At 39.9% G+C, this 17,043-nt stretch overlaps 1 protein-coding gene across 1 annotated transcript in view; it reads right to left on the bottom strand.

The window, feature by feature from the left end:
• Window positions 1–2,719: 2,719 nt before the first annotated feature.
• Window positions 2,720–17,043, bottom strand: part of LOC126413290 (uncharacterized) — a 280,583-nt gene continuing 266,259 nt past the window's right edge. The window contains exons 8-9 of the mRNA XM_050083191.1: window positions 7,462–7,554; window positions 2,720–4,135 (exon numbers count right to left, since the gene is read on the bottom strand). Of these exons, the coding sequence (XP_049939148.1) occupies window positions 4,055–4,135; window positions 7,462–7,554 (174 nt within the window). The 3' untranslated portion in view covers window positions 2,720–4,054. The remainder of the gene's footprint in view (window positions 4,136–7,461; window positions 7,555–17,043) is intronic.

Here is a 17,043-nt window from a genome sequence, read left to right on the forward strand (position 1 = left end):
AGAAATAAAGCAAATATTGCATTTCAACAAAGATGACACTGATGTCGTCGTGACAGATAGGATTTACAGAAATTTCCAAAGAAGCACTGAAAGTCGTGTACGCACATGCACTTAGAGAGGCGAAACAAAACTATCTGCGGCCACGCAAAAGTTTTTGGCAGTGATTTCTTCTAACAGTAAGAGTTTCCATTGTTAAGACTTAATAGAATCAGGCAGTACCATTCATGTTGACATGTACCTAGTGGCAACCAGTTGTCATGTGTATAGTGATAGATTCCTGCTGTTACCAAATCTCTGTGGTTCCTTTAAAACCTTTTAACTGTTTTAAGTACACTGGCCTAAGTAACTTTGTCAGTAACAAGCAAATACCATTTTTCTGCATGAACCTAATACTACAAACATTTTCATTCTTTATTTAGGAAATTTTAGAATTTTTTAAGTGTTAATTCTAGAAGTCATGGCCTGCTGTGAGGTACAAGTGCTATCATGCATCAATAGACTTATCTTGTGGTTTTTTCGTTTAATTCAGTTTTATCCTGTTTTATTTTGTCATTCCTGTCCTCATACTTCGTATTTGAAGGTGTTCCTGGAGAAGCTCAGTTTATTTTGAACATACGTCAGTGTATGTTCTAAGAGCTTGCGAAACATAATATTGTCACCCTTTTTAAAAAGGTTTTCAGCCAACAGGTATTGGTTGCGATCTTAAGTTACTGTAACTATTGAAACTGGTAATAAAGTGCAGTAATTGTGATCTTGTTGATTGTACAAACATATCTCTTTTGAGCTCATTGCTTTTGCCTTTATGTGAAGTTAGTATTCACATGAAACACACTCCCAGTTTTACAGTGTTTTATTCTGTGAAATGTGAAGTTTCCCAGTAGCTACCATATTTATCTGATTATAAGACAAGGTTTTCTTCCCCAATTCATAATTCAAAAAATACAGTGTCATCTCATATTTGCAGTTCAAACTATTGCTGCCAAGGTAAGTATTTTTACATTGTTTAATAGAATAAATATGGGTCATCTTACATTTACAGATGAAGCTTTGGCCGTTAAGGGCACATACAGATTTATTTTGAAGAATTTGGAAGAGCAGGGCTGGGCATATTATACTCACCTTCGAATAGGCCTGAGATTTCCCATGACGCCGAAGCGCTCGATACAGTATCAACGTTACTCGAACATGCGTGTGATATTTGACTCACAAGGCACTAGTGCCTTGGATATGCGAGAAACTAAACTATTCACTACAACAGTATATTGTTCTGCTTAAAATCTGAAAATTTTGTGAAACAAAGGAGGAAATAGCACTAAATTCTATCATCTTACAAAACTCTTGTTGTATTCGAACAGCTTTGCAATAATGATCATGAGGATAAGATTAGGATAATTACTGCACACACAGATGCATTCAAACAACCATTCTTCCTGCTCTCCATACTTGAATAGAACAAGAAGGAACCCTAATAACTGATACAGTGGGACATACCCTCTTACATGCATTTCACAGTGATTTGCAGGATGTAGATGTAGAAACGTTCTCATACCTGTATGAACACAATGCACAAACATTATGCTGCTTTTGAAGTAAAGTTAACATTCAAAAGTGGAAATGCTGTCTATAAAAAAGGTTTGCTAGATTTATATTTCATTTTATTATGAGGGACGGTAACGATTTACTAAGTGGGATGCAAATAAGGAATTCAATCACTGTTCATGTATGGGTAAAAATGTTACCTACTTTTAAATAGGTTTACAACATTATGCTGACATTCAGATGTAACAAGAAGGAAAGTTCATCAAGAATGAATGTCTAAAAGATGAAATAAATCATAAGAAACTGACTGCAGTCATTATCATGATAACAAAATTACAGCTGCAAGACCTGCAACTGAAGATAGTACCAAGAGATGTCAGTAGATAGCAGGGCATGAGCACAAGTTTGAGAATTGGACTGGATAGTGATTCGCGATCTTTTATTTATGTATTACTTGCTGTTGTTACTTATGACTAGCACCCTAGAAGATATTACAGTCCGTGTTTCACGGCTGCTCAAGCACAGCACTACAGAAGGCCTGTAGGGTGAACAGTGACGAGCTATATGAGTGTAGGGAGGGGAGTACGAAACAAGTAGCAAATTACCTCGTGTTGCCAACCATGGGAATGTATACCACATACTTTGGCTTTTCAGAAACCCCTATCATGTTGACATTCCAGTTTGTGTGAATCCATTTGCAATTGGAATTGAATTGACTTTATAATTGGACAAATACTTATTTGTTTCATGCTGCAATGTTGTTGAGGTTCACTGCGACATATGACTGGTACGAAAGGTTATCTGGCAACTGCTGGTTCTACGCAACCGAGGAGAGAGCGGCGGGCAGGCGATATGTTTGAAAGCCAGAGATACAGGAGCATTCTCACATCAGTATAGCAGCAATATCCAGTATGTATTTGGTTAAAAACAGCTGTGTTCTCAGGTCCGATGGTAACCACAACCTCAGAAATCACAACATATTTGGAAGAAACCACTAAACGTGTGTCACAGCAAAAATATAAATTTCACAGCTGTGCTGTGAGAATGATGATTAAAAATAGTGATACCACAGATGACGGGTAGTAAGCAAAATAAGTAGAGAAGAAAACAGTCTTTAATTTAATGTAAACAATTTCTTTTCATTTATTTATCATCATAATGTAGACAATAAATGGCGTAAATTCAGAATAGGTATAATGTTAACTTTTTAAAGAGGTACTTTGTAATTGTGTTTAGTCAGAATATGCTAAAAATAAATTTTTCTGAAGTAGCCTCTTGAAAAAACAGTCTTATTATCAGGGTCGTCTTATACCCGGGTAAATACAGTACATTCAACTTCAAGGTAATTGAAGATGTTAAAATGTTCTTGGACATTCTCAGGAGTTATGCTTTGGTAACTGTACTGCATAACTGTATTGCTAAATGAAAAAGAGATGTTGCTACAAACACTTGGAGGTGTTTACTGAATATTCGCTCTAACACTCATCCCATTTAGCTTTGAATGTAAAACCCCCCTTTTTTGTTTGAGGGCTTACCTTGTCTGGTTTGCTTCAGTCCACCGGATACTTTGAAGCACCACTTCAATGAAATAATGTTGAACCTAAGAGGGAGCAGTACTACAGCATTTCAGTTTTGTTTTCTTGCGTATTTCCTTGAGTCAGCTGCAGCATTAAGATAATTTTATTGCTTACAGTTCAGTAAACTGCACTCAGGATGGTGCAAAATGAACAGATTACATGAAGATACACCCAACTGCATTGTAGTAGTAACTTCTTTTTTTTATCATAAACTATAGTTTTTATTGGCTACCATCTAAGAAGAAAATTTGTACTAATTTTGAGTAATCTGAGTATCACTCATGTAGGCACATCTGAATACAAGCCAAATTTTCAAGTAATTTGTTAACTTACGGCAAATGAAATTATTCTGATCTCATACATTCCATAACGTTGCTGACACATTTATAGAGAGAAATATGACACATACACAACACATACGAATAAATATGAAGAAACGTTGTTTATATTACAGGTTAGTGCTGCCACACAATTTCAAATGTCAAAGAGATTTTTATGTTGGACAAAACATTAAGCATTTAATAAAGACTATCATTAAAACAATCACAAGAATAGTTTCAACACACTTTCTTAATACATACAATTTTTACAAAGAATAGTAACTGTATTCATTGTACTAAGCAAAAAACATTGCTCTCCAAAATACTTTATTAATATATGCATTTCACATTCTATGTATGTGTGAAACAGTTGACACATGCACAATTGTTAAAAGTACAGAGAAAAATACGCAAGACAGTTTCATAACGAAGCAAAGCAGTCATAAATGTAATCTTGGATATATTTGTGCTGAGAATGTGGAATTCTCATCAAATTCAATAATTGAAGTCCATTTAGAGGAGCAAGTCATTTTACACTGTTATATTCCTTATTCAACAGTAGTCTTGTTATACTGATGAAAGTAAACAGTTGTTGCAGCTGAATATGGTAGTTGTATTTCAGTTATAGTTTATTGCAGTTGCAACTGTGGCTTGAAGTGTTCTTTTATCAGGACTTTTAGATCTTTTTTTGTCATGGCCCTGAAATTAAAAATCTGTGAGAGCAGCCTGCAATATGTGACTTTACAATAAAGTTGCTAATATTGTACATTTCATTCATGAACCAATTTGGAGGCTTCTTAGGTTTTAATTGAGTATTTTCCTCAAAGAAGTATCATCAGTTTTTTGAACCCTGGAACAGTTCTGCTTCTGAATTTTTGCAACAGGAAAGAAAATCGTTAGATAATTAAAGGAGTAAAGGTAACAACTAACAAAAATGTTGCGACACTGAGTTGCTGAAAGGCACATAAACAAAACAGAAAACTTAGCTAGCTTTTAGTGTAATCTTTTTTCGGGAACAAATTTTCAGCCTTGTTCATGGATGTTTTGGTCACTGAACTATTTGGGGAATCATTACTTTTACTTATGAAGCTATTTATGTTTTTTCTGGACTTTCATAAATAACTCTAAGTTGTAGATACAATAGCATATTTTAATTTTTATATCTTACGGCAGGTTCTTTCAATAACTGTCATGCACCCTACAAAAGGTAGAATCCACAATGCTGATATGTATTTTGGATGCTGAAAGATTGACAATGTGTTGTTGGCAATGAGAGAGGAAGGGAAAGTGTATGAAACAGTAAACAGTGACCAATTTTGCTGGGGTGGAGTGGGGGTGAGGTGAAGTGTGTTGGTTAGAAATCTGGTGGGGGAAAGCATAATTCATGTTGACCTTCAACTGCTGATGAATGTCATTTTCAAAGACATCATGGTGTTGTGCGGATTTGACATATTTATAGCAGCAGACAGATAAGGAAAAAAAGTGTACTTCCCACCTCACAAAGTAAGGAACAATATTCCAAGTTTAGACATTTTGGTTGATTTTGGCAATATAGTCTGGCTTTACACTTTGGACATAAATAATTATGATTTTCTCTCTTTAAGTGATGTTAAAAGGCAGTTTCAAACAACTGTGATGGCTGTGAGAGAATTTAGTTGATTAGGCATTTTTTTTAAAGTACACAAGCAAAAAATTGGGTTTTGGACCCTGGAAAATATGTTAGCAATTACAAGAAAGATCTGTTCATACCATGTAAGTATCGGAGTATTATAGGCGAGGAAGATGAACAATTATTCTCTGTTGACAGTAGACAGTTTCACATAACACATGAAAATCACTTTTCCATCTGGTGAAAGTACACATCAGAATGCCAGTATGATTCCAATATGAGATTGCCACAGTTAATCATCTCCCATCTTAAGATGTGTTGCATTTCTTCATACCTCATATGTCTGATTGCCATATGCTATGTTCAGGATACAAAAAATTATTCTCCTATTATTGAATGTTGTGGGAGGAGAGATTTTTGGAAGATTACCGCAGAGTTGAGGTGGAGTAACAACTTAAACAAAAATGTCTCTGGAACTACATGCATAATTTTTTTTATTTTCTTTTTTACAATGTACTCTTTTACATAATGAAATATTTTTCATTTAAGCTCAACTGAATGATTGATTGATGTTTGAAAATTCCTTTGCTGAATCCTGTATTGTACATGGAGATTTCCTGGGCATCTCTGCTAAAGTATCAGAGACAAAAAGTAAAGAGGTCAGTGCTCTCTAAAATAACAAATTTTTAAATGGTAGAGCCTTCTAGGAAAGTAAACTTCATATTTGAAGTTTATGAATATGACTACAAATATACTATTGTGCATTGAAAGGGCCGAATGCAGTGTAGTGTTTTGGAATTGCTAGTGGTAATTTAGGTCATTTAAAAAAACTTTAAATGTCTGCCATGCAACAGAAAATGCCACATGTTTACTAGTGAGTTTTATTTCGAACGTTTCTGCGGATGCCAGAGCAAATTGCGTGATGAATGTGTACATTCTTCTGCATTGGTCTAGTACATCCAAAGCAGCTTGTCTCGCTATATCTGTAACAAAACATCTGGAATACATTATCAATAAGTCTGGTACAATTGTTAAATTTATTTGTGTTGGAGTGTGACTTTTTACTTTTCTATTGGCAACATACCATTGCTGTGGAAGTACTTGCTTTTTCTGAAGACTGACATGCAACTGGGTGTGCAAATCCATGCAATTTGTTGTGATCAGTGGTGAAATAGTTTTCAAAATACCTATTAATTACTGCTTATTGTATTTTAATTTTTGTAGTGTACATCACTGTAATTAGTGAAAGCTATGAAATATTCTGCAGTGTGCAGTTGGATACCAGATGCAGTTTTTTTTTTTTTACAATTTCCTGTGAAAAATAGAAATTATGCGGAGTGCAACAGAGGGGAAAATAGCTAATAAATGCAGATACATTTAGCCACTAATTGTGATGCACCTGTGTAAGACGCATACTTTGTTCTTTCGAATTTATATGTAAAATGTAATAATTAATTGTATTTGTATGCTGAAGTATGGCAGATGTGGTTTCATAACCATAAATATTATTCAGCTATAAATTTAATACTCTCTCAATATGAGGAAAATGGCAATAATTATTTCGAAAAGCCTCTTTAAACACCTGCTCCAATTCAGTTATTAATTTCTGCAAATGCTCTGCAGCTGCGGTGACTACTTGAATTTCAAAATTATCTGATTAGGCTATGGAAGTTGCCCATATTAAGTAACAACATTTTTCTAATTAATAACAAATTAATGTTATGACAGTGTTAACTTGTCCATTGCCATTGCAGTTATAGTAATTCAAGACTTATATGCTGCAGATGGCCTGCCTGTTCACTGCAACTGGAATGACTGAATTTTACCATTCAAGCACAGTAAATTTTGTAGTCCAGCTGTTTTGACTTAACTGTTAATTCTGTTTGAAACTTATACCAGTTTTTATAGATAAATAATAATTACTCAAATCATATCTGAGGAACACATTTTCAGATATGCTTAGTGAACCTTTATTTTAGGTTTATGGATTTTTTTCTTATATGGTTTCCTGTTGTTTAGACATTTTCTCTGTAAACAATCTATTTGTATTACAGGCATAATGAATTATTGAAACCTCACAGTTTTGTAGACTGCATCCAAACTACAGATTAGGGTTAAATTACAGCTTTTGTCTGTAATAATTTGGTAGTTAGCTTTCCTTTACACTTCCAATATCAAGTATCTCATCAATACTCAGCTGTAGATATACAGTCAGCTCATTAGTAAGTAGCCAGAATACCATCGACCATTGCTACGGTGACAGTGTGTCTCTGTGACAAGTCTCACGTGGCACGCTGGGATCGCTGGTGTGCACAAGCTGTGTACGTGAATGACCGAGTGTCTGTTAGCGAGATGCGTGGCTGTTGCTCCGGTATTTGGCTGTGATGTGCAGGTAAGGAGAGTCACGGCTGACTACCTTCACCTGGCAGGGGTCGTGGCGCAGTAGAAAGTGGTCCAACGTGTCCCAGCCTCCTCCCACACGCACCATCATGTGCCGGCCTTTCAGCAGCTGTAAAAATAAGCCCACCATTATCAGTAGATTATGTGCTGTACAAATCCTTCGCACAACTTACAATGATGTTGAGCAGGTATTTAAAAGCTACTTAATGTAATTCATTTTTATTCTTGGGTATGTACTACCATTTCATACAAGACTGTTTCAGAATGTAATAACAAATTTGCAGTATTGCTCTAAGTGAAGAGCCAAAGCCTTGCATGCTTGTGAAGGAAGGATATGACCTTTGGGAAGGCATCAACATCAGCCAACAGATGACTTTGAGTGCACAATAAGTCAGTCAAAACAGTATAACAGCAATACAGTCATGTACAATTTTGCAACCAGAGTCAGCTAACATAAATATGAGGGTGTATGAAAAGTAGTACTCTGAATAACTGCTAATTAAATAAAACTTTATTAACATTCTACAGCTTTACTACATCTACATGTTTATCTCTCAACATAGTCACCTTTGCGACAAACACATTTCTCTCAATGAGAGACTAGTTTGTTGATACCAGCACTGTAGAATATTCGACTTTGTTGACAGAGCCACAACATCACCCCTGCATGCTTCATCCTATCGAAGTAAAGTTCTTGAACACATTTTTTTAAGTTCTCAAAAAAAATGGAAAACAGGAGTTTATGGAGTGTGATTGATGACCGTGAACAAAAGGTATCGGATTGCTGCAGAGGTCACAGTTTTTGTGTGTGGTCTGGCATTGTTATATTGTGTAGTGAATTTTAATATGAGAAGAGTTATTGTTACTCATCAGTTAATCATCCGCTTACACAGTGACAGTTCGTCAGGGAATTATGTTATCACAATTTTGGAGTTGCTGAGGATTGCAGCAATCCGAAACAGAGAGCAGTCCACAAGAACTGTTCAGCATGATGCTCACTTAATGATCAGTACTTATGTTCTGGCAGCCAACTTTACTGTGCCCTCAGTACACCCAGTCAGTGGGGACTCGTAATGTACTAATATGTGTAGATTACCAATTAATACAAGAAGTACATATGTGGCCTGAGATGTCACACTACCTTGTCAGTACTGGCTCATGAACAAATAACTTCAGTGACCATTGCTCTAGCAACAGAGGGTTGCAACTTGCATTAGCGAAGCAGAAAAGTTGAATGAGTAATATGCATGTCATGTAATACTTCAACTAGTATTGAGATCAGAATAAAACAGTTTAAGGCATTACTTTTCAGCAAGCCCTCACATTTTTCTGGGTATGATGGCTTGTCATATTGTAAAATAACTGACACTGCATAAAACAGACATTTAGGCCACAGTTTGTGTCCTTGCTCTGGACCTACAGTGTACAGTGTTGTCCAGGCTCCATTATATTTCATCACAGCTCCTCTGCAGAACATGACATTTAGTCACAATTTTGAAACCACTGATATTATTGGTCTCCTTTGCTTGATGGACTGGGAAACTTCATTAGATTGGCTTCCTGTGGTGCAAGATGTGGCAGAAATTGTTACAAGTGGACGCATCTGCTTAAAAAGCAAAGTACAACAATCACTGGCTAATTGCTCTATTAGCATATGTGCACTCTGTTTCTGATTAAATCTAGGAGCATGCTCTACGAGAATTAGTTTATTTCCTTAGTTTTGCCTTTTGACAGGGAACTGAACACGAGCACTGAATTCACCTACGTAATTGTTAAGGTTTTGGTGTGCCAATTGGTTCCTTAGCCTGCCCTGTGATTATCACAAGATGATGTATGTGCAGATGTCCACATCTATTTTGGCACAGTATAATGCTTAAAGATAGAACTACCTGGCGCATCTTACCACAAGTAGTAAAATTTGGGTGAATCATCATGGGAAAGCATAAGGCAGAATGGAGGCGTCAGTTGTATTAGGCCAAGAAGTAGTATCATTTTTACATAGAGGATGTCGTTTTCACGCAGCACAAAAGGCATCCTACACCTTCACAACAACTGTTTGCTGTGTGCACAGTATCTACAACTGTTAACATAAGCCACAAACAGAAATTTCAGAATGTGCAGCATCCCACATATAGCCGTGAACTCACTGTATGACAAAGCTGGTGGAGCTTCACATCTGGTATGGTTTTCTACTCCCAAAAATAACTCATTTCCAGTATTATTTGTCTGTTCACACACAGTACTTACCTAAAAAAGGTCTCAGAATCCTATTTAGTCTTAATGTCACTTAAATTTATATTCAGTTTATTTTTTCAAGTGTTCTTATTACATTTGTGTAATCAGTTTTCATTAGGGTGCTGTTAATTGGAAGTTAAAGTAAACTGAAGTTAGCATTGCAGTTTGAGATTTATAAACTTTGTGGGCCAATAAGTAAAATCAAAAGTTAAGCATTCCAACCCTCCTGTAACATATTTTAAAATACTTAAAAATTATCTTCTGCAATAATTAAACCTGAAGTTCTGGACAAGTATCATTTGACTTCAGTTACATACTTTTGTTATCTTAATTTTTCTGTACCGTATGTCACACAGCATTAAGTAATTAACTCACTGATTAATAATTTCATATAATTTACCAGGATTAACAATACAGTGTCTATTCATGTAAATGAGGGGCATCACATTGCAGAAGAAAAGTAGTGTCTCTGTATTTTTCAAAGTTTCTGTTCAGCAACTGTTGTGACAGTGCCGCCACGACAGTACGCTCAAACGGTGATAGAGGCGCTCCGCAACTCGGCTGAGCGCGGGAGCGCCACCTAGCTACGAACGGCGCTGGCCGCGTGTCACGGCACGGGAGTCACAGAAGAGATACTGAGTTGTTATCATGTAACGAGCTATTGTTTCTAAGTGAGTGTGTTTGAATATCCACGCAATTATTGGTGATTAAAGGTTATAACACTTTTTGGTGACGAGGTCGGATATTTTCACTGCATTGTGGATTTGTGTGTTCGTGACAGGGCAGACATGGAACAGCTTATGCAAGCGCTCATTGAACAACAAACACAGCTGACGGCTGCTATTCAGGCGTTGTCGACGTCGCTTACTCATCGTCTGTCTTCCTCTTCTCCGCCTCCATTCCCTCCTTACGACAAGGCTGCTGAAGACTGGGAGGATTATGAGAAGCGTTTGCGGCAACACTTCTTGGCTTTCGGCGTTGTCAACGCTCCTATGTGTAAGTCGTTATTTCTATCTTGGATTTCCCCACGGATCTATCAGCTGCTATCTCAGTTAGCCCCTCTGAGGGAACCTGCCTCTCTGCCCTTCCGAAAAATGTGTGACTTATTGTCTGACTATTACCGAAAAAACACCCACGTCGTTGCCGCCCGCGTGGCGTTCTACCGGTGTCGTAAACAGCCCCATCAATCTTACCAGGCTTGGGCGGCGGAACTACACGGTCTGAGCAGGAAATGTCAGTTTGTCACGGACACTCATCATGAGTCTTATACTGATTCAATGGTTAGGGATGCTATTCTACGGCTTGCTCCTGATAAAGAAGTTCGGCAACGTGCCCTACAACTGCCAAGCCCGTCGTTGTCGGAAGTTCTAAGCATCGCTCAATCTTTTGAAGTGTCTCACACTGCTGGCGCGCAAATAGACACGTGGTGTGACGTAGGCGCTGTGCAGCCAACTTTCGACACGGACAATTTGCCTGTTTCACAGGAGAACGAAGATGTGGTGGCGATTCACTCGCGTAAACGACGTTGCGTTGGGCCGCAACGCTCGCAGCGAAAACAACCACCACAGAAGCAGGTTCGTTCCGCACTACCTTCTTGTCCACATTGTTTCATACAGCATGACAGGGCCGCGTGTCCAAAACATTGGGCCACGTGTAATTCACATAGGAAAAAAGGCCACATTGCTTCCGTGTGTCAGTCCCCTAAAGTTCCTGTCGACGAGGACGAGGCATCGGACATGGATGTTAACTGTGTGCTTTCTCAAACAAATAAGTTGTTTGTTACTGTTCGTGTTCTGGATAAAGACATCCGCATGCAAGTGGACACTGGCTCTGCAGTAACTCTCATTAATTCTCGCACGTATTTGGAGTTGGGCTCCCCTCCCTTGTCTCCAGTTACGCAAAATCTGAGAACTTATAATAAACAGAAAATTCCTATCATTGGCCAGTTTGATGCTTCCACTGCCTACAAGTCTGTTGTTAGGCCCCTCACGTTTTATGTGGTGGATCATGCGGGCACTGAAAACCTGTTCGGTTATGATGCTTTCCAGTTGTTCGGGTTCTCCATTGATGATGATGTGCACCTCATATCTGAGGATATTCCGTATCAACAGCTGGATGGATTGTGTTCTGAATTTTCGTCCGTGTTCTCTGCTGGTCTGGGTCATGCCAAGGATTTTGAAGCCCACATTACTCTTAAACTTACAGCTCGCCCTAAGTTTTTCCAGGCACGCCCTATTCCAGTGGCGTTGCGTGCACCTGTCAAGGCTGAGATAGACAGGTTAACAGCTTCAGGGATTCTCCTTCCCGTTACCTCCAGCGAATGGGCATCGCCAATCGTGGTGGTTTCTAAACCAAACGGGAGTCTGCGATTGTGTGGTGATTTTAAAGCCACTGTCAACGCTCAGAGCCTCATTGACACTTATCCTCTTCCCCGTCCTGAGGAGTTATTTACCAAGCTTGCTGGGGGCCAGTTCTTTTCCAAACTTGACTTATCGGAGGCGTACCATCAGTTGCCGTTGGATGCTTCTTCCAAGGAATTTCTTGTCAACACTCCTTGTGGGCTGTATCAGTACCAGCAGTTACCATTTGGCGGCGCTAGCGCGCCGGCCATTTTTCAGCAGTTTTTGGAACAGCTCACGGCTTCCGTTCCCAGCTGCATAAACTATCTGGATGACATTGTTGTCATGCGGGCCTCCACTGAGGAGCACCTTCGCAATTTGCGTTCACTGTTTCGGGTTTTGCATTCGGCTGGGTTAAGGTGCAATCTGGACAAGTCACAGTTCTTCCAACCCTCCATTGTGTATCTTGGTTTCCACTTGTCCCGTGAGGGTATATGTCCTCTACATCAGCACATTGCGGCCATTAACACTCGACCCCGGCCGTCTACGGTCAAAGAACTTCAGGCGTTTCTAGGCAAGATTGCTTATCATCACAAATTCATTCCATCTGCGGCGGCGGTAGCTCATTGTCTGCATCAGCTGTTACGCAAAAACGTCCCTTTCTGTTGGTCCGACGAGTGTGAGCAGGATTTTGTCCGCCTGACAGCTCATTTGCAGTCGGCGCCTTGTCTTGCCACATTCCATCCGGGTCAGCACTTGGTTCTGGCGACTGACGCATCACAGTATGGCCTAGGGCCTGTTCTCGCCCATCGGTATGAGGATGGGTCGGAATGACACATCGCCTATGCTTCCAAGACCCTCAACGATGCGCAACGGCGTTACTCTTAAATTGAAAAGGAGGCGCTCGCTATCATTTATGCTCTAAAAAAGTTCAGCGTTTTTTTGTATGGTTCTAAGTTTCACCTCATCACCGACCACAAGCTGCTGGTCTCTCTGTTCAGCCCATCGGTGTCGCTTCCGGATAAGGCAGCTCACCGCCTGCAACGTTGGGCCTTATACTTGTCTCGTTTTCACTATGAGATTCACTATCGCCCCACGGCTCAGCACGCCAACGCCGACGCATTGTCGCGATTACCGATGGGCCCCGACCCGGTTTTCTATCGTGATGAACTACTCTGTTTCCACATTGATGAGGAAGAACGTCGTGCGGTAGAGGGTTTTCCACTTACAGGTTCGCAGGTCGCGTCGGCTACTGCGCGGGACCCGGTCCTGCGTAAGGTGATCGGTTTTGTTCAACGGGGTTGGCCGGACAGGACCAAGCGCCGGGCATCGGATCCCCTTCACAACTACCATGCCTTGCGCCTTCGTCTGTCTGTTCATGATGGTGTTGTTCTTCTGGCCACGGATGGCGCATCTCCATGGGTTGTGGTGCCAGCCTCTCTTCGCAAAGATGTTCTCAAACTGTTGCATGAAGGCCATTGGGGTATTTCTCGGACTAAGTCCCTGGCCCGCAGGCACGTTTATTGGCCCGGTATTGATTCGGACATCGCCCACATGGTTGCTACGTGTGGTCAGTGTGCTCAACAACTGGCTGCACCTCGTACAATGCCCTCTCCGTGGCCTGATCCGGCGCAGCCATGGGAACGGGTGCATGCTGACTTTGCCGGCCCCTTCCTCGTTACTTATTGGCTACTGTTGATTGACACCTTCTCGAAGTGTCCGTTTGTTGTTCGATGTCTGTCGCCCACCACTGCGGCGACAACGCTGGCTTTGTCCAAAATCTTTGCGCTAGGTGGTCTTCCATCCACAATCGTCACGGACAATGGCCCTCAGTTCTCTTCGCAGGCCTTCCGTGATTTTTGTACTGGACAAGGGATTCATCATGTTACAGCACTGCCCTTCCATCCGCAATCGAATGGGGAGGTCGAGCGCCTTGTCCGCACTTTCAAAAGCCAGATGAAAAAATTCCTTAGTGATTTTTCCACAGATGATGCTCTGCTGCAATTTCTGAGTTCTTATCGCTTCACGCCTCTGGGTGATCGCAGCCCTGCTGAACTCTTGCATGGCCGCCAACCGCGCACTCTACTGCACCTGCTTCACCCTGTCAGGCCTTGTGCTGTGTCCCCTAGTGCGGAAAAATACTCAGTGGGCGCCGACGTGTGGGCACGAGGGTATGGATCTCGCCCTAAATGGATTCCAGGGGTGGTCAAGGCCCTTCGCGGCCGCCGGCTTTGTGAAATACGTACGGATGACGGCATGGTTGTTCGCCATTACGACCAGATGCGCCCACGAGTGGTGGTCACGCCGGTGCCACCGCCCCTTCCTTCACCTCCGCCAGCCCGAGAAGCCAGTCCTGTCGCTGCTGCCGATCTCCCGTGCATGTTGCTGCAGCCGACGTCGCTACCACTTCCAAGTACGTTGGAACCGGCCCCAGTTGCGATGCTGCCTTCTCCGGGACCCATCTCGCTGGAGCACACCCCCAGGTCCACGACACCTATGGATGCTGCTCCAGAGTTTTCACCCATCATCTCGTCCAGGAGGCACGTTCCACACACGAGCTTCCGTCTGGACATTTTCGACCGTGCTCTCGTGTCTCTCCGCGGGATCTTCTCGGGGCCTCACAAGAGGCCATGGATGTCTCCGCACTGTCCATGTCTCCAAGGAAGTGTTTTTGGCTGAGCGCAGGAGCGCCACCTAGCTACGAACAGCGCCAGCCGCATGTCACGGCACGGGAGTCACAGTAGAGATACTGAGTTGTTATCATGTAACAAGCTATTGTTTCTAAGTGAGTGTGTTTGAATATCCACGCAATTATTGGTGATTAAAGGTTATAACAGCAACATTTTCTGTATTCCAGAATTCTATTGATTCTAGTAGTTCATAAAAAAAGTAAAGTTAGATGTCATCAATATTATTATTATTTCTTTCCTTTCTCAGACATTATGTCTGGTTAAAAATGGAAAGTGACGCGGATCTTGATCAAGCGTGACTTCCTTTTAACTGTACGGTATATGTTACATTGCATTTAGGAACTTTCGGGTAATTGAACATATATCAATAATTACAGATTTCTGTAGTTGTATACATACATTTGGATGTAGCTGTATTGCGTTTATGTACTGGTGGATATTGTGTGGTATGACTCCTGTAGTTGATAGTATAATTGGTATAACGTCAACTTTATCCTGATGTCACATGTCCTTGACTTCCTCAGCCAGTTGGATGTATTTTTCAATTTATTCTCCTGTTTTCTTCTGTATATTTGTTGTATTGGGTATGGATATTTCGATTAGTTGTGTTAATTTCTTCTTTTTATTGGTGAGTATGATGTCAGGTTTGTTATGTGGTGTTTTATCTGATATAATGGTTCTGTTCCAGTATAATTTGTATTCATCATTCTCCAGTACATTTTGTGGTGCATACTTGTATGTGGGAACGTGTTGTTTTATTAGTTTATGTTGTATGGCAAGTTGTTGATGTATTATTTTTGCTACATTGTCATGTCTTCCAGGGTATTCTGTATTTGCTAATATTGTACATCCGCTTGTGATGTAATCTACTGTTTCTATTTGTTGTTTGCAAAGTCTGCATTTATCTGTTGTGGTATTGGTATCTTTAATAATATGCTTGCTGTAATATCTGGTGTTTATTGTTTGATCCTGTATTGCAATCATGAATTCTTCCATCTCACTGTATATATTGCCTTTTCTTATCCATGTGTTGGTTGCGTCTTGATCGATGTGTGGCTGTGTTAGATGATATGGGTGCTTGCCATGTAGTGTTTTCTTTTTCCAATTTACTTTTTTCGTATCTGTTGATGTTATGTGATCTAAAGGGTTGTAGAAGTGGTTATGAAATTGCAATGGTGTAGCCGATGTATTTATATGACTGATTGCTTTGTGTATTTTGCTAGTTTCTGCTTGTTCTATAAAGAATTTTCTTAAGTTGTCTGCCTGTCCATAATGTAGAATATAATAGAGGGAAACATTCCACGTGGGAAAAATATATCTAAAAACAAATATGATGTGACTTACCAAACGAAAGCGCTGGCATGTTGATAGACACAAAAACAAACATACACACAAAATTCAAGCTTTCACAACCAACGGTTGCTTCATCAGGAAAGAGGGAAGGAGAGGGAAAGACTGTAGGTTTTTTATGTCGATAAATCCCCTTCCTCCTTCCTTTCTGCTTAATGTAAATCTTTCTGTCGCTGAATGTATGTGATGTATTCTATATTTGTGGCATTGTGTAAGTGTATTGAGTGCTTCTAGGTCTGTGTTACTCCATTTCACTACTCCAAATGAGTAGGTCAATATTGGTATAGCATAAGTATTTATAGCTTTTGTCTTGTTTCTTGCTGTCAATTCTGTTTTCAGTATTTTTGATAGTCTTTGTCTATATTTTTCTTTTAGTTCTTCTTTAATATTTGTATTATCTATTCCTATTTTTTTTCTGTATCCTAGATATTTATAGGCATCTGTTTTTTCCTTCACTTCTATGCAGTCGCTGTGGTTATCCAATAAGTAATCTTCTTGTTTAGTGTGTTTTCCGTTGACTATGCTATTTTTCTTACATTTATCTGTTCCAAAAGCCATATTTATATTATTGCTGAATACTTCTGTTATCTTAAGTAATTGGTTGAGTTGTTGATTTGTTGCTGCCAGTAGTTTTAGATCATCCATGTATAGCAAATGTGTGATTTTGTGTGGGTATGTTCCAGTAATATTGTATCCATAATTTGTATTGTTTAGCATGTTGGATAGTGGGTTCAGAGCAAGGCAGAACCAGAAAGGACTTAATGAGTCTCCTTGGTATATTCCACGCTTAATCTGTATTGGCTCTGATGTGATATTATTTGAATTTGTGTGGATATTAAGTGTAGTTTTACAATTTTTCATTACTATGTTTAGGAACTGTATCAATTTAGGATCTACTTTGTATATTTCCAATATTTGTAGTAACCATGAGTGGGGTACACTATCAAAAGCTTTTTGGTAATCAATGTATGCGTAGTGTAGTGA

The sequence above is a fragment of the Schistocerca serialis genome, chromosome 7 (genome assembly GCF_023864345.2).
Source record: "Schistocerca serialis cubense isolate TAMUIC-IGC-003099 chromosome 7, iqSchSeri2.2, whole genome shotgun sequence".
Lineage (NCBI taxonomy): Eukaryota > Metazoa > Arthropoda > Insecta > Orthoptera > Acrididae > Schistocerca > Schistocerca serialis.